Source organism: Medicago truncatula, chromosome 5 (genome assembly GCF_003473485.1).
Source record: "Medicago truncatula cultivar Jemalong A17 chromosome 5, MtrunA17r5.0-ANR, whole genome shotgun sequence".
Classification (NCBI taxonomy): domain Eukaryota; kingdom Viridiplantae; phylum Streptophyta; class Magnoliopsida; order Fabales; family Fabaceae; genus Medicago; species Medicago truncatula.
Genome location: NC_053046.1, coordinates 41,124,330 through 41,147,289, shown reverse-complemented (window position 1 = coordinate 41,147,289; position 22,960 = coordinate 41,124,330). Strand labels below are relative to the sequence as shown.

The 22,960-nt window shown below is 32.1% G+C and overlaps 2 protein-coding genes and 1 long non-coding RNA gene across 6 annotated transcripts; all 3 read right to left on the bottom strand.

The window, feature by feature from the left end:
- Positions 1–475: 475 nt before the first annotated feature.
- On the bottom strand, positions 476–5,015 carry LOC120580732 (probable metal-nicotianamine transporter YSL7). Of its 3 annotated transcripts, none has more exons than XM_039834871.1 (5): positions 4,462–5,015; positions 3,192–3,355; positions 2,670–2,902; positions 2,241–2,430; positions 476–1,962 (listed from the first exon to the last, which is right to left on the bottom strand). In XM_039834871.1, exons 1-5 carry the CDS (start codon positions 4,820–4,822, stop codon positions 862–864), a joined length of 2,049 nt encoding a protein of 682 aa, XP_039690805.1. In that variant the 5' UTR covers positions 4,823–5,015; the 3' UTR covers positions 476–861. The 3 variants fall into 3 exon arrangements, with proteins under 3 accessions (XP_039690805.1, XP_039690807.1, XP_039690806.1); XM_039834873.1 differs by lacking the exon at positions 4,462–5,015 and adding an exon at positions 3,678–3,814; XM_039834872.1 differs by lacking the exon at positions 4,462–5,015 and adding an exon at positions 3,473–3,610.
- Positions 5,016–8,867: 3,852 nt separating this feature from the next.
- On the bottom strand, positions 8,868–10,367 carry LOC120580725 (uncharacterized). Of its 2 annotated transcripts, XR_005646457.1 has the most exons (5): positions 10,319–10,367; positions 10,155–10,233; positions 9,799–10,030; positions 9,383–9,502; positions 8,868–8,992 (listed from the first exon to the last, which is right to left on the bottom strand). It is a non-coding gene; the product is annotated as an uncharacterized lncRNA (long non-coding RNA). The 2 variants fall into 2 exon arrangements; XR_005646456.1 differs by lacking the exon at positions 10,319–10,367 and having other exon boundaries at positions 10,155–10,312.
- A 6,027-nt stretch (positions 10,368–16,394) lies between these two features.
- LOC11431502 (probable metal-nicotianamine transporter YSL7) lies at positions 16,395–20,919 on the bottom strand. Its single transcript, XM_003617391.4, has 5 exons — positions 20,363–20,919; positions 19,065–19,228; positions 18,543–18,775; positions 18,114–18,303; positions 16,395–17,835 (listed from the first exon to the last, which is right to left on the bottom strand). Exons 1-5 carry the CDS (start codon positions 20,721–20,723, stop codon positions 16,735–16,737), a joined length of 2,049 nt encoding a protein of 682 aa, XP_003617439.2. The 5' UTR covers positions 20,724–20,919; the 3' UTR covers positions 16,395–16,734.
- Positions 20,920–22,960: the final 2,041 nt, after the last annotated feature.

Genomic DNA, 22,960 nt, shown 5'->3' with positions numbered 1-22,960 from the left:
TTGGAAGATGGAACCAGTAGTAAACATTTTATGGTAACTGAGGTGTTTTGGAAAACATAACTCAACAAAATCAGGGTATTTTTGGAACAAAAATAAATTGGTCAAAATTAAGTTCTTTGCTTAAAATTTAGGGAAAATTGTTTTTTTTTTTTTTTATATAATTTTTTATAATTGAAACAGAGGAAGTAAGTCGCTTTACGATTAACATTAATGTCATCCTATTTTTTTTTTAAGGAAATATTAATGTCAAACTATTATACTCTTAAATCTTAATTATTTATCACTATTTTCTTTCCATTCTTTAATTTATTTTTCTCTACCATTTATTAAGAACAACTTTGCAAAGCAACTCAATATATTTTTCTCATTCAAAATCAATTAATTTCTTAATACGTGCAAAATGAGCAAAACGACTTATAATTTGAGACGAAGGAAGTAATCATTACTCAAAAGATTAAGATCAATTCAAAAGGTATATATAACCATAGGTTCTCATTAACATAAACATTCATCAAAAGGTATAAAAGAATAGGTTTTCAATTGCATAAACGTTCATCAAAATGACACCAAATCATCAAATTACATCATTTCAAATAATCAAAATAACAATAGCCTTAAAACTCCATAAAGGTCTTCAAGTTTCTGACTTTTGTCTGTGTCCACTGATGGTTGAGCAGATGCATATGCTTGTGACTTGGTTGCACATTGCAATTGTTTGTGATTTGGAGTTGGTTGAAGCTTGTTTTTTCTGTGCAGCAGATGGTTGTGAAATGGCGTTAACTGGTTGCCTTTGAGCTGTTGTATGTACAGTAGGTTGTGAATTGTTTTCCATTGTTGTGTCTGAGATCCAACAGGTCAACTTTAAGATTCTAAGAAGCCATCAACCTTAGCATTTGCTGCTCTAGACAAGAATTTCATACAAATAGGTGGCTGCACTCCAGCAAGAGCAAGAAAAGAGCTAGGAAGTGACCAAATTCCATCTCCGCAAATCAGACCAGAAGCAACAGCTGATGCAAATGCATCAGCCTTGGCCCTATCAAGCTTCTGCCAAATAAACAATATCAAGCTTCCAACACACATATCAATAGCAAAGTAGCTTCCAATGTAAAATGGTATCGCCATAGCCATAGGAACAGGAATATACTTGGCGTATTTCTTTCCAACCAAGTCGTGAACAAAATTAATAATTATCGCAGCGATGAAAAATATGATGCAAAGTACGAGGCAGTTTTTCGGCAGAGCTGAGAATCCATCCACACCAAGTATTGCAATGTTTCGATAAACGAGTGCATAAGGTGCAGGGTATGCTGAACCAGGTTGACCAAGAGTACCAAAAGCATGGTAGAATAGCCAGAAAACACAAGGCGATACAACACAGCCGATAGCAGTTCCAATAACTTGGCTCACAAACATGGATTTCGGCGAAGCCAGTGTCATGTAACCTGTTTTGAAGTCTTGCATCAGATCAGAAGCTGTTGAAACAATGTTCATCATGACACCACATGCTGCTAAACTGGCTAGGATACCGCCGTTGGCTGGACCCGCCCAAGCACCGATAATGAAGATGGCTAATTTTCCATAGGTCGATGCAAGGGACCAATCTGTTAGCCCACAACCATAGGCATTGCAAAAGGCTAGTGCGGGTGCAATGATGTAAATGCAAATGATGTGATACCACTTTAGCTGGTGGAAAATGTGGGGAATGGTAATGATTGAGATTATTGCAATTATGACATAGCCTGCGATAGCAAACCATGAGGGGATTTGATCTTTGAGGAACATCTCCGTTCTGCGCTTGTCATCGAATGAAAGTGTAGGTGGGAGAGGAGCATTTGGATCCTCAGACTGTGCTCCTTTGTCTTTTTTCTTCAATTGTTTATACAAACCTATAAGAGTTGTGCCAAGAACTTTCACAAAGTGGTATAGACCATCACCAAGAATCATTGCTATGCCTATGAAAACCTGTAGTTTAAAGAGAATACAGTTAGAAAAATACCAAAAGAATACATTACCAACCAGTCACATCGAAAAAATCTATTGCATCAGAAAATCTCCAAATTTCAGTTTTGTACTTGTTTCAATCCAATTAACTATGTTTTACGATGATATCCAATGAGAAACTACTATTTTTCCATATCAATTTCAAAATATACTTACAAAAGTGGAGTATTTGTCAAAATAGTAGATTTTCGCCTACAATTTAAATAAATAAAAAATTGAAATGTAGAAAGACAACATACTCTGTAACCTTGAAGACCATGTAAGCTGCTTTCTTTGAGATCAGCAGGGAACCAGTCTCCTTTTTTAGCACCAATAAGAGGCCACATGACACCCCAAGAAAGAACTCCACCAATCAACAGCGAAATATTGATTATATATGGACATATCATCCCAACCCCCACATAGGTAGCAGAAAAATCAAAGTAGAACCTGTTATGTACATAAATAAATAATAAATGTTAAATAAAAGAAAAGGAACTAAAACACATATTAATCTATTTTATAACAGCAATATTTTCTAAAAAGTTGCTAACTCATCATCCTATCACCATAATTGAGAACATAGAGGTTTCGGTTGCTTTTATACTGTATAGTTTATAATCCAAATGCATCCTTTGTTAATTCCTTTTTTAATTCTATCATTAATAAAATAAAGGCGGGTCACTTACTTCCTTTGATAGGCTTCTAGACCAAATGTGGGAAAGTTTGTAAATCCACAAGAATCACCAGCAGCGAAAAACCATTGGAAGAAACCCCACAAGAAGCTGAAGGAGAAGAACTTTCCCAGTGCTTTTACTTGCTTCTTTGCTAGTTTGGCACCTTCTGATGTATGGAAACTGTTGATAAGATGAGCTGTTGCGGTACCACTTGGATATGTCAATTTGAAGTCAACAATCATAATCTGCAACAAGGAACATTAATATGTCAATTCAACATGCAATAATCAAAGAACTTGGATTTATTCCAATGTTTTCAAAATTGATTCAAACATCACAGCAGTGAGGTTTCCAAGTCATGTTCAATTGTTTTTAATTGATTGAACCAGGACGAAACCGCAATCAAACTGTAGATGTTGCTGGTTCAGGGTTCAACTAGTTGAACCATCTGATTCGATTTTTAAAATACTGTTATTCATAGAAAAGATACAATACTTTGTTTGATTAGTTAGTTGATGCAACGAGTTAGTGTACCTTTCGGAGTGGAACCACTGAAAAGAGACCAAGAAAGCTGACAACAAATAGAAATGCAATCATCCATCCTAAACCAAGACTCTTAACATCATTGGCAGTGCCAGCTTCTGGAATTTGTTTTGCAATAGTTGGACTCATTCCAAACAAGTAGCTACCAAACCCACCTACACAGCAAATAAGAAAAAGATTTGTCAACAACAAATAAGGTCATTCTATCAGAACTGCAATTAACTATTAGAGTATTAAACATTAATCCAACTCAGAGTTCAATTAGAAATTACGGTTCCACTCATTCCAATGAAAATCCACAATGAATCGAATTGAAGTAACTGCAACTTAAAAATTATGGAAGTCCACTGAGGTAGTACTACTAGCACATAAGTAAACATTTGTCAAGATGGGTAAAAGAGCAAGTTGGCATGACAAAAAACTTCAAAACACTCAAACTCTATCGTATTACTAGCATATATGTTTATATAGTATTACCTGTCAAGTTTAAATCACTAAGTTTTAAACAATTATGATTATGATAGCTTAAGAAAAGAACTTTTTGCAGTCAACATTCCTGCAGTTAAGATCTGTTTAGAAAGACTTATTTGATTCTTATCTATTGATATAAGCACTATACCAGTTGTGAGATTATTATGACAGCTTACAGAAACAGCTTATAGCTTAATTGAAAATAGTTTGACTTTATTTTAAATTTTCTTATAGAAACAGCTTATAGTTTAATCTTTAATTGATATAAGCACTATATCAGTTGTGAGATTATTTATGACAGCTTATAGTTAAATTGAAAATAGTTTGACTTTATTTTAAATTTTCTTATACAAACAGCTTATAGTATAATCTTTAAAATAACTTATACATAATCACTTATCATGCTATAAACACTTAATTAAGTAGTTTATCCGATCATGCTTCAAATTGACTTATCCTTTAAATACATTGACTCCTAATTAAATTAAATTAAATTAAAAAATATATACTTTTCAACTAGCAACAGGAAGGGTGAAGGGGACCACCAACACAAACAGAAGATTTTGTTATGGTCACTATCTTATTGACAGTGGGACCCACCCACCCACCCATGAAACACTAAACAATAAAACACATGCAAAGCAATGCAACAAATCGAAAAAACCAGAAACCCATATCAATCCAGTAACCCCAATTCAATTCAATTCACAAATCAAACATAAAAATCAAATCTTTTTACAAAAAATCAAAACTTTAACACATAAAGGGGCAAGTAGATTAAAATAATTACCACTGAATGCAATTCCACTAGCAGCAACAACACAAGTTTGAATAACAGTATTCTCCTGCCTGGTAAAAGGTTGATTAAGCCAACCCGCTTTCTCAAGCAACTTGGTCCATGTCTTGACAAAGAAGAACCCTAACAACCCAGCCGAAACATTCAAAGAGGGAATAATCCCAGTAGTGAGATTCAGCTTCATCACAATGAAAGTGAACATCACTGATAGCATGATACTCACGACTATTGCCCTAGCCGTAACCTGTTTCTGCCACGAAGGAACAGATTTTCCTTCAAACCCTTTTTCAATGGAAATCTCATCAAGTTGTTCATCGGAGGTTTCGACGTCACGTCGATGAGGTTCTGAAGCCATGTTACGATGAAGATGATGAGTGAAAAGTGTGGTTGTGTTGAGTGTTTGGTTTTTGTTTTGCGATTGTTAATGAAGTCGCTTTCGTGACTACTAGGTTGACATGCTGTGTCTATTTATAGTAAAGGGGTTTCGAGAGTTTAGAGTGGTTTGGTTTACGGAGAAGAATTTACTGGAATATAGCAGAGTCTGTTACGCTTAAGTTTGTTTTAATTTGTGTACTAAGAGTTTAGAGTGTGTTACGCCTAAGAATTTACTTATGTATAAAGGCTCTTATCTTTTTGATTTAGGATATTATGCCAAGTTTGTTACATAATTTACAATAAAAGATCTGATTGAGAATATTATACGAAGTTTCTTACATAATTTTAAAAAAACAATTATATCTTAGGATTTAAATTTGAATACTTATTAGGTTATTTGTAGGATTCATTAGTTTTTTTATGTGAACCGGCGAAAATATGGGAATTCACGTGTCTGTCTTTCCGCTCTTTTTATTGCGCTAACATTTGAAAATTATGAACGGTGTTTCTTTAACAAATTTTGATTTTGATCAAACTAACCATGATTATCTATTTCAACGACAATAATACAATATAACAAAAAATATATATATAACTTGTCAAAAAAAAAATCTAAATTCCATTTTTAATGACACCAGCAACAATTTTATTATAAAAAAAATTGTTTAAGGGTATAATATTTTTTTTGGTAGATAGACGAAGTGGCAAAGTCATTATAAACTCACACACACAAGTGGAAGTACCGGGGTTCGCACCCCAGTCATGGCTTAACAATTTCGGCATTTTTCATTTGAGCTAAGACTTATGGATGTTTAAGGGTATAATTTGAATTATGAAAAAATAAGTATAAATACATTCATCTAGTTTGTTACATTTTTAATGACAAAGAAAAAACTGGACATTTATGTTTGTTACACTTTTATTTTAATATTTAAAATTATTCTTATCTATTTGTTACCTATGTTATTTGTATTGAAAATTGAAGATATTTTTTAAAAGAGAAAAAATCATCCCAAAAAAACTGAAAGATATTATTATTTTTTTACATATGGTATAGATAAACACAAAAAACAAATCACCAACGTAGTTGTCTTATGTGGCGACTAGCACAGATAATCTCAACAAAATCTCGTCTACTTAGATCATCCCCAATGGTGAGGTTTAGGTACCCCTATTGAGGATTTTTTTTTTTTTTTGGGTCTCTTAAGACTCTAGGTTGCACTTAAGATTTCATTCTTAAGTAGACCCCACACCAATTTTTAATAAAATAATTATTGGTAAGTTGTTTTTGTTGAAATGTAAATGGTAAATAGTTATTGGTGAGACCCATTTAAACATTTTGTTAGGAGATCTTTGTTGGAGTGGTTGAATATCTTTTTTTTTTTTTTTTTTTTTTTGTCAGGTAGCCATTGAATTCACCTTTTTCAAGGTGAATAAGTGGGGTATCCAGAGTTTGAACCCTGACCCCTGCGTATAACAATGCATGTCCCTACCAACTGAGAGTATCTATTAGATACTATTATTAAAAAATTATAAAAAAGCCTTGAACCAAAGACAACAAGGTTGAGGAGAGAATCCTCCAATGAAGTGAACTCAACCAAATATCTTTATTTATGAAAGAATCTAAACCAAATTAACGTTTTGATTTTAAGGAGAAGTGAGCTCTGGTAATTTGGAGTTCTGAAAAGAAAAAAAAGTAAAGTCCGATAAAATTATTCAATTTATATTATATATGAAATACAAATAAACATTTAATCGATATGAAAGGAGATCAAAACAATTTTTTTTTTCACAAACTAGTTATAAACCCGTGCGAAGCACGGGTTGAATACATTTTTTTGAAAATCATTAATACATGTTTGAATAAGACAAATGAAACCAATTTACCAATATAAAATCTAAGTGTACTAAGTCAATCCTAAAATGTTACAGCACTAAATAAGGACCATCATTTAATTCTATAAATTCAACAACAACTAAAATTATTCAAGCCAATTAACATTACATCATATACTTGAATAATTAGACCCTAAACATCTCAAGATACCAGCAAAAGTCTTAATATATGTAGATTCTACTACACCGCGATTGCAGAGAAGTATTTCACTAACTGTTGTGTATCGGACAACACTCAAGCAGTTTGATCCAATTCCAATTTCCGAGACGCATAAACCATCCTAACCACTGCAAAAACACCAGTGCATATAAGCAGGACAACCAAAGACTGACACAAAAAAAAACAACGGAGCAGACCAGCTATAAAATCTCATTAACCTTCCATTCAAGTTTTGATGATTATAACAAAATAGATAGAATACTTGCAATGCTTTTCTGTAAATTTTCCACTATAATGCAAAAGTTAAAATACTTGCTATGCTTTTATGTAAATTTTCCCTGATGCTACAGGTAGAAAGTTTTGTGTCATCAATTATCTAAACCTCAATAATCATGCACTGCCTTTATAAAGAAGCAAAATCAACATCAGTCAACTTTTCAAGTCAAACATAATTCCATTAAAGTTTTGATAATTATAACCAAATAGATAGGCAATGCTTTCATGCAAATTTTTCACTATAATGTCAGAAGTTAATAACTCATAAGAATCACAAATTAAAATAAGAAAAAGGATGTGATGTTGCTCAAAAAAAAAAAAAAAAGAAAAAAAGAAAAAGGATGTTATAGAAACAATTCACCTGTGATGAGTGAGTGCAAACTTTCTTCTCAATTCATATGCTTCTTCCAGTATAGTTCCATCCACAGTTCTTTTTTATATCTAAAAATTCAAATCCAATGGATAATTAAGTAGTTAATTTCAATAAGGAAAAATCAGTTCTACGTATTACGAAGTTTAATTACTAAAAAGGGGAAGCTCTCCAATAAATTGGAATAATGAACACGTGTTAGACACTAATTAGAACATAGAAAAAGACATTATAATCATGAATACTCATCAAAACTAAGAGTATCTCTGTGGACTCTAACTAAACAACACTAACTAAAATGTTTATGGTAAATAATTATAAAGCAAGGAAGCATGAGAATATATTTAATTGATTATAAAAACCAATTTAGTCACAGAATTTAAAATTTCTAATACTATCTCAGTTGAGAGTGTAATCATGCATCACCAATGTTATCATGTTTTTTTTTTTTCTGCATTGTATATACTAATAGTTTATTATTAATGCTGATTAAGCTATTCATTGAGACAATATAATAACAAAGTGTGTGGTGTAGGGGACCAATTTGTACTTGTTTTGGAGATTTAAGGTGGTGGATTAGTGTTTGTATTTATTGTTTAATGTAATAAGTCACATAAAATACAAACAAAAGATGGAAGGATTATGCCTATGTATCAATATTAGGTTCTAGTGACAGAAAATTCTATGGCAAACACAGGATCACTCCTAGCTTACCTTAGAACCGACTCCTTTAAGAACACCCACAATCATTGTAGTTAAAGCAGAATTAACAATAGTGCACAAGAACATGGTGAAGTTGAGAACAATGGCCATCACCAACGAATGAATAAGGATCACCACAAATGAAAAAGAATAACTCTGCGAATGAAAAAAAAAAATAGTTAAGTTAGATGCTAGCTTTCACATCAATATATCACTAAAATAATAGACACATCCATGTCACATTATCAGATATATCCAAACTTTTAGTCTTTCCCAAATATGTTGCAAGCTATGGTTTCTGATGTTAACCATCACAACAAAGTTTATACAATCGATGATTTATTCTCATTTGAATTACGTACTTTTTAAAAATTTGCTCTAACGGAGAGATGTTCAAATTACAGAACATTGCCATTTTTCATAAATTTGAGAACGAAGGTCGCATAATCCGAATATTTGTGATGCATGGTCTAAAGCATGGCATAAAAGATAGCATAACAATTATTGTCATTACATACATAATGTACTGCAGCATAAATATAGATGCTGCCAAAAATGAAGTGATTAGCGAAATTAAAGCACCAACAAAACCAGAGTTCAATCTACTCACACCATATCCATTGACATCTGCGGAAAGGATATACAAAAACAATAATCAGCAAGAGTTCGAGATACTACTGACCTGGTATAACTTGTCAAACATCTGCTTGAAGTACAATGACCCGTTATAGTGAAACATCTTGATCCTTCAATGGAAAAAGAGCAAAATAAAACGAAAAATGCTTTCTTAGTGGATGAAATTATATGACCATCAGCAAAATATTCTCCCATAGCATGTTTTCTGATTCATCTATCACCTCATAAATGTCATCAAATTAATCACTTTTCATAATTGTTGAATGAGATGATTTGAATTGCTTCAGCGAAATTACTCTCAGCCAAGTTATATATAACCAAGTAATTGCAATCAAATCTAAAGCTAAATCCCTTGGTTACAGGGAGAAAAATCAACAAACATAATCAAGAGATATTTGCTCAACATAATTTAAATCTAATACATATTTTAACAACAAAATCAGAGTGCCCATGGATAAAGATAAACGATTGAATATTTTCAGGCAATGAGTAGATCATACCCATTATCAACTTGAAGCCTCGGTGTTGTGGTTGCTGTCATGAAATAGCACCCATTTGGAGACCATTCACTTGACACAGACCATTCAAGTTGTTTCCTTTCTACGTAATCCCAAAAATACCTAGAACAGCATAATGAAAAATACATGAATTCTTCATACGAAGTAAATGTTTGCAGTTGTGCATGCATTTGAGCTTGTGTCATGTGAAAATACATCAGATACATGCCAGAAATATAAACTTCAGTAAATGATATTCTAAATACAGAAGAGAATAAAATCAAAGTAGTCAACAGTGTTATATGTATATGCATTTCCCACACCAATATACCAAAGAAGTAGGACAGTTAGTAGCCTAGAAAAATAGCTTAATTAGTTGAACTTCATGCAACTGGTTACAATCTCATGAATTATGATACCTTAGAATTCTCCAAATCATTCAGTGAATAGATTATTTTAAGGGGGGAAAGTCTGATAAAGGATATTGCTTCAGCCTCTGGCAGGTTTGGGGCATCAAACAATTTGTAAACGCGCTGTTCACCTTTCCCCTTCCTGAACATTAGCCTTATGGTGGCCGCATGAGCTAGCACATGCCCCCCTGCTGGTTTCTTCGATCAGTAATGAAGATACCACCTCCAGGATCAGCTATGACTGCAACCAAAACTCAGTATCGTCAGATAAGAAATGCGCATCAAGTCTTACTGTAAAAGCCACAGCTAAAAACAAAAGCTATGAACAAAATCAATAATCAGGTTGGAGTTAGGAGTGAGTTTACCCTGATTTGTCATATAAACAGCAACGTTAAATTCCTCAGCTATCTTGATCAATCGAGAAAGCATCTGTGCCAATTTTTGCTGCAAAGAAACTTTTCATTTCAGTAAAAGCTAACATAAAGGGATTAAAAATCTGTTAGTGCATGTTCATGACTAATTCACAGACCTGGCACTCAGCAAGCTCTCATCTCTTCCTGAAACAGAGCAATCACAGAATCCACAATCTGCAAAAAATATATTCAATCAACTCCCCACATCACACGATATTGCAACGGAAGGCAACTCTATACTACTCTATGAGTAACATCTCACCAGAAGTCTGAATGGTTCTTCAGCCATTTTAGCAGCCAAACCAAGAAGAAGGTTATGCTGATGTTCATAAGTGTAGGCACGAGCATAGATAAATCTTGTGCATTCACATACAGAAACTGGTAAGCAGTCAGCACCAAAATATTCACAATCAGGTTATGAAACAAAGGAAAATTACATTGTCCAGTACAGCCCATGGATCCATTCCAAACCTCTCAGCTATGGCGACAATTCGGTCAGGTCGACTACATTGCAAATAAACAAAAAAAAAATTGGTAAGTGAATATCAATTGAAAAAACAATCATAACTTATCAATTTCAAAAAACAGCCCGCGGATTTCTCTTTGGTTGAACAGGAAGATTGCCCTTTTAGTTCAGCTTAGTTAGATATAAAGTATAAACCAAGCTGGTGCCATTTAATTTGGGAAAGGAGAGTTATGTCCCACCATGGGAAAATTGATCATGTCCATTAGATTAAATGAGGAACATATTCCTATCATACTCTCTCAACCACTAGATTATTTTTTTATATTATCTTTCACATGGGTGTGTGGGGAGATGAAAGAGAGAGTGTGAAAGATAGTATAAAAAAATAATCTAGTGGTTGAGAGAGTATGATATGAATATGTTCCTCATTTAATCTAATGGACATGATCAACTTTCCCATGGTGGGAAAGAACTCTCCTTTCCCAAATTAAATGGCACCATGTCTTAGATATTAGAAACAAGGTGGCATTTAGGGTGGGCGGGGGAAAGAGTTTCCCAACATGGGAAAGTTATTTTTAGCCATTAGATTAAAGAGGTGTGTTAATTTTATCATGGTCTATCTATACAATATTTTTTTCTCTTTCTCTCTCACATTGTCCTTCAACCTCCATGGTATTGATTTTTTTCAGAGATCTGGAATTTTAGATGCAAAAGCTCAGTCGACGGTGATTTTAAACGAAATTTGTCAAAAGCCCAAAACATCTTATGTCTCTACTGCAATTTTTTTTCTCAACATGTGCTTTTCTGTTTTCAAATTCTTTATGGTTCATCGATGACTTTTCAATTCCGTGCTCTGAATCTTCTTATTACGTGCTCCTTAGCCGCATCAACTAGGTATGGGTTTCAAAGATAGAAAAAATAAGAGAGAAGAAGAAGGGTTATAAATTTCTGGGTTTTTTTTTTATTAAAAATAAACTTGGTTAATTTGAAGTATATTCATAACATTGCAGAGAAACAAAACCCACGAACAATGTGTTGAGTAAACTATCAATTTTTTGAGGTTTTATTTTAAAAAAAAATCCAGAACAATATAAATAGAAAAGGATCTAAGAATTGTTGATCTAAGAATGAATTCTTAATGAAAGGTTCAAGAGAGACTCGATTGAACATTCAATATAAGTTGATTGTAAATTTCTCCACTTATGAATGTAAATTTCCAGATTAAAAATGTAAATATTGATGAGGTTGAAGACAACATGAAAGAGGAAAATTTTGTTCAAAAAACATGAAAGAGGAAAATGATATAGTGTGCACAACCCATGATAAAATCAGTACTCCTCTCTAATCTAATGGTATAAAAAAACTTTTCCATAGTGGAAAACTCTTTCCCTCACCCACCCTAAATGCCACCTAGAAACAAGGGTTGATAGACTTTTACTCCTGCTATTTGGGGGTCTTTTGGTTTGCCTCCTATGAATTTTTTTTTGGAAATTCCCCTTATAAAATAAAGATTCTTTGGTTTACCCTCTAAGGTCATCTGACTGTATAAATGAGATGATGTGTCATGTGGCACACGTAATAATTTTTTTATAAAAAATAATACTAAAGATGTGAAATACCTAAACTACCTTAATGCTTAAAAAAATAAGAAAATTTTCCAGATTTTTTTTGGAAATAAAAAAAAATCGAAAAAATAATGTTATCTATTTTTTTTTTTTGAAAATTAAATTTCAGAATTTATTCTTTTATAAAAATATATGAATTTTTGGAAATTGGATCACCTGCAGCACTTTCTCTCCTGCACTCCCTGCTGCCCTTTTATGTTCCTATCTCTCACATGATTTCTCTCTCTCTCATCATTACTTCTTCCCTTTTTATTTATGATTTCTCTCTCCTTACACACAAAATCACAACAGCAGCACGTCCTGCCGCTGCAGAGGATCCATATCCGAATTTTTTTTTCTAATTTTGTTAATTTCAAAAAATATTTTATAAATTTTTTTGAATTTTTTCTATATTAAATTTTTTTGAAAAATTCTGAAATTAAGATTTTGCCAAATAAAATGAAATAGAATTTCCATATTATATAATTTTCATATTTTAATTGGAATTTTCAGATTATATAATCTTTATCTCTTTCTCCTCTCATTTTCATCATCCCAAACATAAACATGGAAGAAGAAAAAATTATGGAAAAATCAACCTATTTTTATTCTTAATCATCATCATTAATCCATTTTAGAGAATTAACAAGAACAAAATTTCAAAATAAACAACCAAACTTTGTTCAACAACAACGCAATCAGATTGTTCAACAAGAACAATACCACAACAATAACAACAACATTTCCTCCTTCCTCTCTTCTCTCTCTCTCTCTCTCTCTCGTCCCTATTCTCCCTTCTTTCTCTGTTCTTCTTTTTTCTCCATTTCTCTCAATCAAACGTTGTTATCCATCTTCTCTCACAACAATAACAATGACATTTTCTTCTTTCTTCAAACCCAATTCTAAACCAGAAATACAAAATCAGATGGAAAAGAATTATTCAAAGACTCCCAATTTTTTAAATCCCTAAATTTATTAAATTTACGTATCAAAATCAAAGAAAGGTGTTGAGGGGAACGATTTTAATTCGAATTTCTATTGTAAGATTCGAATCAGACACGATTTTGAGTTTCTTGTCCATATTCGAATTTCTCTTGCCCAGATTGAGTTTCTTGTTCAGATTGATGGATTTTTTCAAAATTTGTATTTGGAAAATTAAAAAGGTTAGGGATTTGATAAAATTATATAAAAAAAATTGGTTACAAAAACACTTCAATCTTCTGATATTTATTTGCTATATCTCCTCTAGATTGGAACTTTTGTTACAAAAGAGTAAAAGTAGGCTGATGCGTCAAATGATAAAGATGAGATAAAATTGTTTTTTTTCTATAGTCACTAACTTTCATAAATACAGAATAAGAATATATTATTGACGGGATCCGGTTAATATATTATTGACTGATACTATTGATGATAGAAAATTTTAAAATATAATGAATTGTTTGTTGAGAATAATTACAAAACAAAAGATAGACTATCGATTTTTCAAAAATAAAGAAAAGGAAATAGACTCGATTGATATTATTGATGATCAGAAAAAATTTAAAATATAAAGAGTAGTTTGTTGAGATATTTATGCTAGATAAATCTTAAAAGTAAATTAAAAATTTAAATAAAATATTTAGTTGATAAGCGATATGAGGAAGGGGTATGAGGAGACGGAAAAGACTATATGTTAAATTCTTATGGATATTTGGATTCAAGCGATTAATCACTATACATGATTTGATTCTTCGGTGTCAATTTTGATAGACTAGTTTTGCTTCTTAAAAAATATCACTATAATTTTGCTTCTTAAAAAATATCACTATACTTGATTTATGTTACGTAGCAACTCTCTCTCTCAGTTTTTTTTTTTTTTAAGAAGGGAGCAACTCTTGTATAGCACATATTGAAAATCAAAACAAAATAATTAATAAACCGATGTCCAATGAACGTTAGTAACTTAGTGCAGAGGAGTATTCGTATGACTAATCCTTGGAAGATGGAACCAGTGGCGGATCCAGGACCCTAGGTTAGGGGGTGTAAAAAATTATTATAATATATAAATAAAAAATAAAAACATTAATAATACTTATAGAAGACAAAAGTTTTAGTGTAGTACTTTTTTCTTAGTATGTTACCATATATTTCAAGTATGAAATTATAATATTGCCACTTGTTACCAAAACAAATAGCTATTTTTATAAGCGCATAAAACATTGATTCTTCATAATTATGAGTGTATATGGTCTTGTCGAGGGACCTTTTTTCTTGCTAGAAAGTTGTTGCTTCTATCTTAGTCAAAAGAAAAAAGCTAAGGGGGATGCTTCTAATTTGACACGCTACAGTGTGGAGCATTTGGAGGGCGTATAATGACCTTAATTCCTGCTATGTATTTCCCAAAGTTGAGCAGGTGATAGATTCAAGTAAAAATAACTCTTAACAATGGTTCATACATAAAAAAAGGGATTTCAATATCTTTTTTACGGGTGGTTTGTCAATTTTTTTGATTATACGAATATATAGGGCAATTGTTTAGTTTGTTTTATTTCATATCCGGTGGGTATAGTATCATTTGTACTCATATCTATCATCTATAAAATTATTCAACTTTTCCGTTAAAAAAAAAGGGAAATACATTCAACAGCAAAAAATGGTGGATTTTAGGGTGAGGGACTCACCAGTGAACCACTTAATTTCACCGTTAGATTAAATACGTCTACAAGATTTCATTACTTATTACCACACTGGATCTTTGCTCCATGTCATGTCTTCTCTTCTCTGTGTTCACGTTCCCTTTCATGCCCTGATGAAAACCAAAATCATTAACAACTCAAAACAAAAAAAAATTAACAAACCCATAATTGCACAATCCTTAACTTCACAATAAATTTTAACTCGTACTTTGATTTAATATTGTGCAGGTTTGATATTGAAGTTTCTTCAGCTTAGGGTGTTTAGCAATTTTGAGGGGTAAAGCTACCATTTTTATCAAAACTATATCCCAATTTAATTACAGTTTGTTTACAATTTAAATACTACATAATATCCGCATATGATTCCTTTTCCATTTCTCTCTTGACATCGATTTTATTCACAAGGTGCTTCAATGGTCAAATTTATTGAGGGCTTTGTGTTATTGATATCCTCTTTGGACTTATGACTGTAAATTCGTCTTACAACTCAGGGAGCAGTAATGAATGATATTGACAAGCTTTGAAAACATATAAAACAAGGGTGTAAACTGATTATTTGAAGGGTTATTGTGTGCAAGCATTCATAAACATAACAGTGAGAGAAGAAAAAGTGCGGGCAATGGAAACTGGATAGCGAGATCAACTGGTAGAGGGAGAAATAATTTGGATCAAATATGGTGGTAAAAAATTAGATCACGTAGGCTTGTTTAATCTGACGGTGGAATAAAGTGGTACACCGATGAGGGACTTAATTGGTCCCTCACCCCAAAAAATAAAAAATAAAAAATAAAAGCATGCAATATATACTCTAAAGCGTTAAAAGCTTCTAGAATATATACTACTGTATATTCTACCAATTTATGACATGTTTTTGGCTCTTGCTTTGGTGGCAAAGAAATAGTGCCATGATCTTGCCAAAACCAAGTTCGATTCTCAATATCATATTAAGAATCATAGTGGTAAACAATTTTATGGTAAATGAGGTGTTTTGGAAAACATAACTAAACAAAATAAGGGTATTTTTGGAACAATTAAATTGGTCAAACTAAGTTCTTTGCTTAAAATTTAGGGAAAAATGTTTTTTTTTTTTTTTTTTTATATAAATTTTATAATTGAGGCGGAGGGAGTAAGCCACTTTACAATGTCAATTAAAAACAACTTTGTAAAACAACTCAATATATTTTTTCTACTTTACTCTTACTTATTACTCTTTCCTTTCAATTCTTTAATTTATTTTTCTCTTTCTCATAAGAAAGACTTTGTAACACAACTCAATATATTTTTCTCATTCAAAATAAATTACATTTTTTAATACGTGCAAAATGAGCAAAAACGATTTATAATTTAAGACGAAGGAAGTAATCATTACTCAAAAGGTTAAGATCAATTCAAAAGGTATATATAACCATAGGTTCTCATTAACATAAGCATTCATAAAAAGGTATAAAAGAATAGGTTTTCAATTGCATAAACATTCATCAAAATGACACCAAATCATCAAATTACATCATTTCAAATAATCAAAATAACAATAGCCTTAAAACTCCATAAAGGTCTTCAAGTTTCTGACTTTTGTCTGTGTCCACTGATGGTTGAGCAGATGCATATGCTTGTGACTTGGTTGCACCTTACAATTGTTTGTGATTTGGAGTTGGTTGAAGCTTGTTTTTTCTGTGCAGCAGATGGTTGTGAAATGGCGTTAACTGGTTGCCTTTGAGCTGTTGTATGTACAGTAGGTTGTGAATTGTTTTCCATTGTTGTGTCTGAGATCCAACAGGTCAACTTTAAGATTCTAAGAAGCCATCAACCTTAGCATTTGCTGCTCTAGACAAGAATTTCATACAAATAGGTGGCTGCACTCCAGCAAGAGCAAGAAAAGAGCTAGGAAGTGACCAAATTCCATCTCCGCAAATCAGACCAGAAGCAACAGCTGATGCGAATGCATCAGCCTTGGCCCTATCAAGCTTCTGCCAAATAAACAATATCAAGCTTCCAACACACATATCAATAGCAAAGTAGCTTCCAATGTAAAATGGTATCGCCATAGCCATAGGAACAGGAATATACTTGGCGTATTTCTTTCCAACCAAGTCACGAACAAAATTAATAATTATGGCACCGGTGAAAAATATGATGCAAAGTACGAGGCAGTTTTTCGGCAGAGCTGAGAATCCATCCACACCTAGTATTGCTATGTTTCGATAAACAAGTGCATAAGGCGCAGGGTATGCTGAACCAGGTTGACCAAGAGTACCAAAAGCATGGTAGAATAGCCAGAAAACACAAGGCGATACAACACAGCCGATAGCAGTTCCAATAACTTGGCTCACAAACATGGATTTCGGCGAAGCCAGTGTCATGTAACCTGTTTTGAAGTCTTGCATCAGATCAGAAGCTGTTGAAACAATGTTCATCATGACACCACATGCTGCTAAACTGGCTAGGATACCGCCGTTGGCTGGACCCGCCCAAGCACCGATAATGAAGATGGCTAATTTTCCATAGGTCGATGCAAGGGACCAATCTGTTAGTCCACAACCATAGGCATTGCAAAAGGCTAGTGCGGGTGCAATGATGTAAATACAAATGATGTGATACCACTTTAGCTGGTGGAAAATGTGGGGGATGGTAATGATTGAGATTATTGCAATTATGACATAGCCTGCGATAGCAAACCAGGAGGGGATTTGATCTTTGAGGAACATCTCCGTTCTGCGCTTGTCATCGAATGAAAGTGTAGGTGGGAGAGGAGCATTTGGATCCTCAGACTGTGCTCCTTTGTCTTTTTTCTTCAATTGTTTATACAAACCTATAAGAGTTGTGCCAAGAACTTTCACAAAGTTGTATAGACCATCACCAAGAATCATTGCTATGCCTATGAAAACCTGTAGTTTAAAGAGAATACAATTAGAAAAATACCAAAAGAATACATTACCAACCAGTCACATCGAAAAAATCTATTGCATCAGAAAATGTCCAAATTCCAGTTTTGTACTTGTTTCAATCTAATTAACTATGTTTTACGATGATATCCAATGAGAAACTACTATTTTTCCATATCAATTTCAAATTATACTTACAAAAGTGGAGTATTTGTCAAAATAGTAGATTTTCGCCTACAATTTAAATAAATAAAAAATTGAAATGTAGAAAGACAACATACCCTGTAACCTTGAAGACCATGTAAGCTGCTTTCTTTGAGATCGGCAGGGAACCAATCTCCTTTTTTAGCACCAATGAGAGGCCACATGACACCCCAAGAAAGAACTCCACCAATCAACAGCGAAATATTGATTATATATGGACATATCATCCCAACCCCCACATAGGTAGCAGAAAAATCAAAGTAGAACCTGTTATGTACATAAATAAATAATAAATGTTAAATAAAAGAAAAGGAACTAAAACACATATTAATCTATTTTATAACAGCAATATTTTCTAAAAAGTTGCTAACTCATCATCCTATCACCATAATTGAGAACATAGAGGTTTCGGTTGCTTTTATACTGTATAGTTTATAATCCAAATGCATCCTTTGTTAATTCCTTTTTTAATTCTATCATTAATAAAATAAAGGCGGGTCACTTACTTCCTTTGATAGGCTTCTAGACCAAATGTGGGAAAGTTTGTAAATCCACAAGAATCACCAGCAGCGAAAAACCATTGGAAGAAACCCCACAAGAAGCTGAAGGAGAAGAACTTTCCCAGTGCTTTTACTTGCTTCTTTGCTAGTTTGGCACCTTCTGATGTATGGAAACTGTTGATAAGATGAGCTGTTGCGGTACCACTTGGATATGTCAATTTGAAGTCAACAATCATAATCTGCAACAAGGAACATTAAAACTAAATGTCAATTCAACATGCAATAACCAAAGAACTTGGAGTCATCCCATGTTTTAAAAATTGATTCAAACATCACAGCAGGGAGGTTTCCAAGTCATGTTCAATTGTTTTTAATTGATTGAACCAGGACGAAACCGCAATCAAACTGTAGATGTTGCTGGTTCAGGGTTCAACTAGTTGAACCATCTGATTCGATTTTTAAAATACTGTTATTCATAGAAAAGATACAATACATTGTTTGATTAGTTGATGCAACGAGTTAGTGTACCTTTCGGAGTGGAACCACTGAAAAGAGACCAAGAAAGCTGACAACAAATAGAAATGCAATCATCCATCCTAAACCAAGACTCTTAACATCATTGGCAGTGCCAGCTTCTGGAATTTGTTTTGCAATAGTTGGACTCATTCCAAACAAGTAGCTACCAAACCCACCTACACAAGCAAATAAGTAAAAGATTTGTCAACAACAAATGAGGTCATTGTATCAGAACTGCAATTAACTATTAGAGCATAAAACATTTATCCAACTCAGAGTCGAAATAGAAATTGAGGTTCCACTCATTCCAATGAAAATCCACATTGAATCGAATTGAAGTAATTGCAACTTAAAAATTATGAAAGTCCACTGAGGTAGTACTACTAGATCGTAAGTTTTAGTTAACAAAACATTTCTCAAGGGTAAAAGAGCAAGTTGGCATGACAAAAAACTTCAAAATATTCAAACTCTATGGTATTACTAACATATATGTTTATATAGTATTAGATGTCATGTTTAAATTACTAATTCTTAAGCAATTATGATTAGGATAACTTAAGAAAAGGACTTTTTGCAGTCAGCATTCCTTCAGTTAAGATCTGTTTAGATAGACTTATTTGACTCTTATCTATTGATATAAGCACTATATCAGCTGTGAGATTATTTATGACAGCTTATAGCTTAATTGAAAATAGTTTGACTTTATTTTAAATTTTCTTATAGAAACAGCTTAAAGCTTAATCTGTAATTGATATAAGCACTATGTGAAATTATTTTTGACAACTTATAGCTTAATTGAAAATAGTTTGACTTTATTTTAAATTTTCTTATCGAAACAGCTTATAGCTTTATCTTTAAAAATAACTTATACATAATCACTTACCATGCTTTAACACTTAATTAAGTTGTGTATCCAATCAGGCTTTAAAATTATAAAAAAACTTGATGGAATCAAAGAAACATAGATACCATTAAAAATATATTAACTAGTACTAATTAAATTAAATTAAATTAAAAAATATATACTTTTCAACTAGCAGCAACAAGAAGGGTGAAGGGGACCACCAACACAAACAGAAGATTTTGTTATGGTCACTATCTTATTGACAGTGGGACCCACCCACCCACCCATGAAACACTAAACAATAAAACACATGCAAAGCAATGCAACAAATCGAAAAAACCAGAAACCCATATCAATCCAGTAACCCCAATTCAATTCAATTCACAAATCAAACATAAAAATCAAATCTTTTTACAAAAAATCAAAACTTTAACACATAAAGGGGCAAGTAGATTAAAATAATTACCACTGAATGCAATTCCACTAGCAGCAACAACACAAGTTTGAATAACAGTATTCTCCTGCCTGGTAAAAGGTTGATTAAGCCAACCCGCTTTCTCAAGCAACTTGGTCCATGTCTTGACAAAGAAGAACCCTAACAACCCAGCCGAAACATTCAAAGAGGGAATAATCCCAGTAGTGAGATTCAGCTTCATCACAATGAAAGTGAACATCACTGATAGCATGATACTCACGACTATTGCCCTAACAGTAACCTGTTTCTGCCACGAAGGAACAGATTTTCCTTCAAACCCTTTTTCAATGGAAATCTCATCAAGTTGTTCATCGGAGGTTTCGACGTCACGTCGATGAGGTTCTGGAGCCATGTTACGATGAAGATGAGTGAAGAGTGTGGTTGTATCAGAGTGTTTGGTTTTGATTTTGCGATTGTTAATGAAGTCGCTTTCGTAATCCTAGGTTGACTTGCTCTTTGTATTTTATAGAGAGTTTAGAGTGGTTTATGGAGAAGGATTTGCTGGAATATAGCAGAGTGTGTAACAGCTTAGGTTTGTTTAAAGTTGTATTTATCTTTTTGATTCAGAATATTATGCCGAGTTTGTTACATAATTCAAAATAAAATATCTTAACTAGAATATCTATAGACTATAGGATTCATTAGTTTTTTTGTTGAATTGATTTTTTTTTTTTTTTTTTTTTTTTTTTTTGATTTTAGGATTTGGTAGTTTGTTTCTTAAATACTCTCTCTCCGTTCCTGTTTAACGTTTTATAGTTTCATTTCTATTTAACTGTCTTTTTAATATTTTAAAAGTACAATTTATCAATTATACCTTTTGTCAATAACTCTTATATTTTTTTAATAAAACTAATTAATGCTATCTATTTGGATAACTAAATTTTGTTGGAGAAAAAGTTAATAACGGACAATAGTTTGTTATGAGAGAAAAATAAAATATTAAATTTATTGGAAAGATCAAGTGTGTGAAAAAAATAGGAATTTATTGGTGGATTAAAATGAGGGTATAATAGGAAGAAAATGTACAAAAATGTTTGTAAAGTTTCGTAGAACTCTGAATAATTTTCGATTTATTTTGATTTTTTGACCGAAACACGTAAAATCATAATACTGCCTCTGGAGGAGTCAGCGGCAGTTAACTGCCGGCGCATATGCCAGAGGCAGTTAACTACCGTGGAGGTAATTTGGTCATTTACTTGTGTCAATAGGAAGTATTCAATGTCAAAAAAACAATTTTCTTGCATAAATACTTCATTTGGTTTTTGTTGTTTTGGCGTTAACCTTTCGGTTTTCATGAAAAAAAGGATTTGGTAATCCGAAGTTCAATCGTGAGGTAAAAATTTTATGGTAAAGAATTATTTCATCTATGAATCAAATCAATCTCAACAATTCATTCTTGTAAAGTTCATTAACTATTTAAACTCAATTATTTGATTTCATTTGATTTTGTTTACGAGTTTGGCTTAAAAATAAGTAAAGTCCAAATAAACTTAATAAATATGAGATAGAAATAAATGTTTAATCAATATGAAAGGAGTTCAAAACAAGTTATGTCGCAATCTTTATCTATAACAATATATAAAAAGAAATAAAAAATTTTGAGCTGATTTTTTATTATTATTTCATATATACTAAATAAATATAATAAATATTGTTGTTACAATTTGAAGTGACAAACATCAATTTATATCTAATCTATTCAATGATTTCTAACAGATTATAATAAGGCAAATTTTATGGTGCATTCAAAAATTTGAGTGTACCGGTACACCAAATTATCAAATTTATATTGAAACGAGTTGTTCTTTTGAAGAAAAAGAATTGTTTTCTATCATTAACAATTACAATAATTAGATCTTAGTTACCGAAAGTGTCGACGAAATAAAATTTTACATTTTTTGAATTTTTGTTACATATAACAAAGAATATATATTATTTTTTATGAAAAAATGTTAAAAATTTAATATGATTCTTATAAATAATGAAATGATTTTTTTTTTGAAGGAATAAATAATGAAATGATGTTTATTCTTATAAAATGATGTCTTATAAAACATAAATATTGATAAATAACTCTTTATTTCATAAAATAATCGTTAAATTGTAAATATTTGAAGCAGGAGTACCGGTACACCTCAATTTGTGAGGTGTACCGTAGAAGTTCCCTTATAATAAATATATAAAAATGAAGTTTTGTTATTCACATTCAAATAATTAAATATAAAAAATGGCATGTCAAAAAAAGAGAAATGATATTAAATGATTTGATTAAACTATTTTTTGGTTTAATTTTTTATTTATCTATGTGTGCTCAAATATTTTTGATTTAATGTAAAAAATTAGTCATTACAGGATCGATATTTTTTTTTTTTGTAATCGGGGTTTAAACTTCGGACCTTGCATATATTATGTATTGTCCTATCAGCTGAGTTAAACTCACGAAGATTACTATATCGATATTTGGAACAATATATAAAGAGAATATATGATTTTTTTTTAGGTAGTTTCAAGAATTGAGCTATGTGTTTTCTAGGTGGTGATTTTACCTGGGCTTAAATGCATTGAGCTGCATAAGAGAAGCAAGGTGCG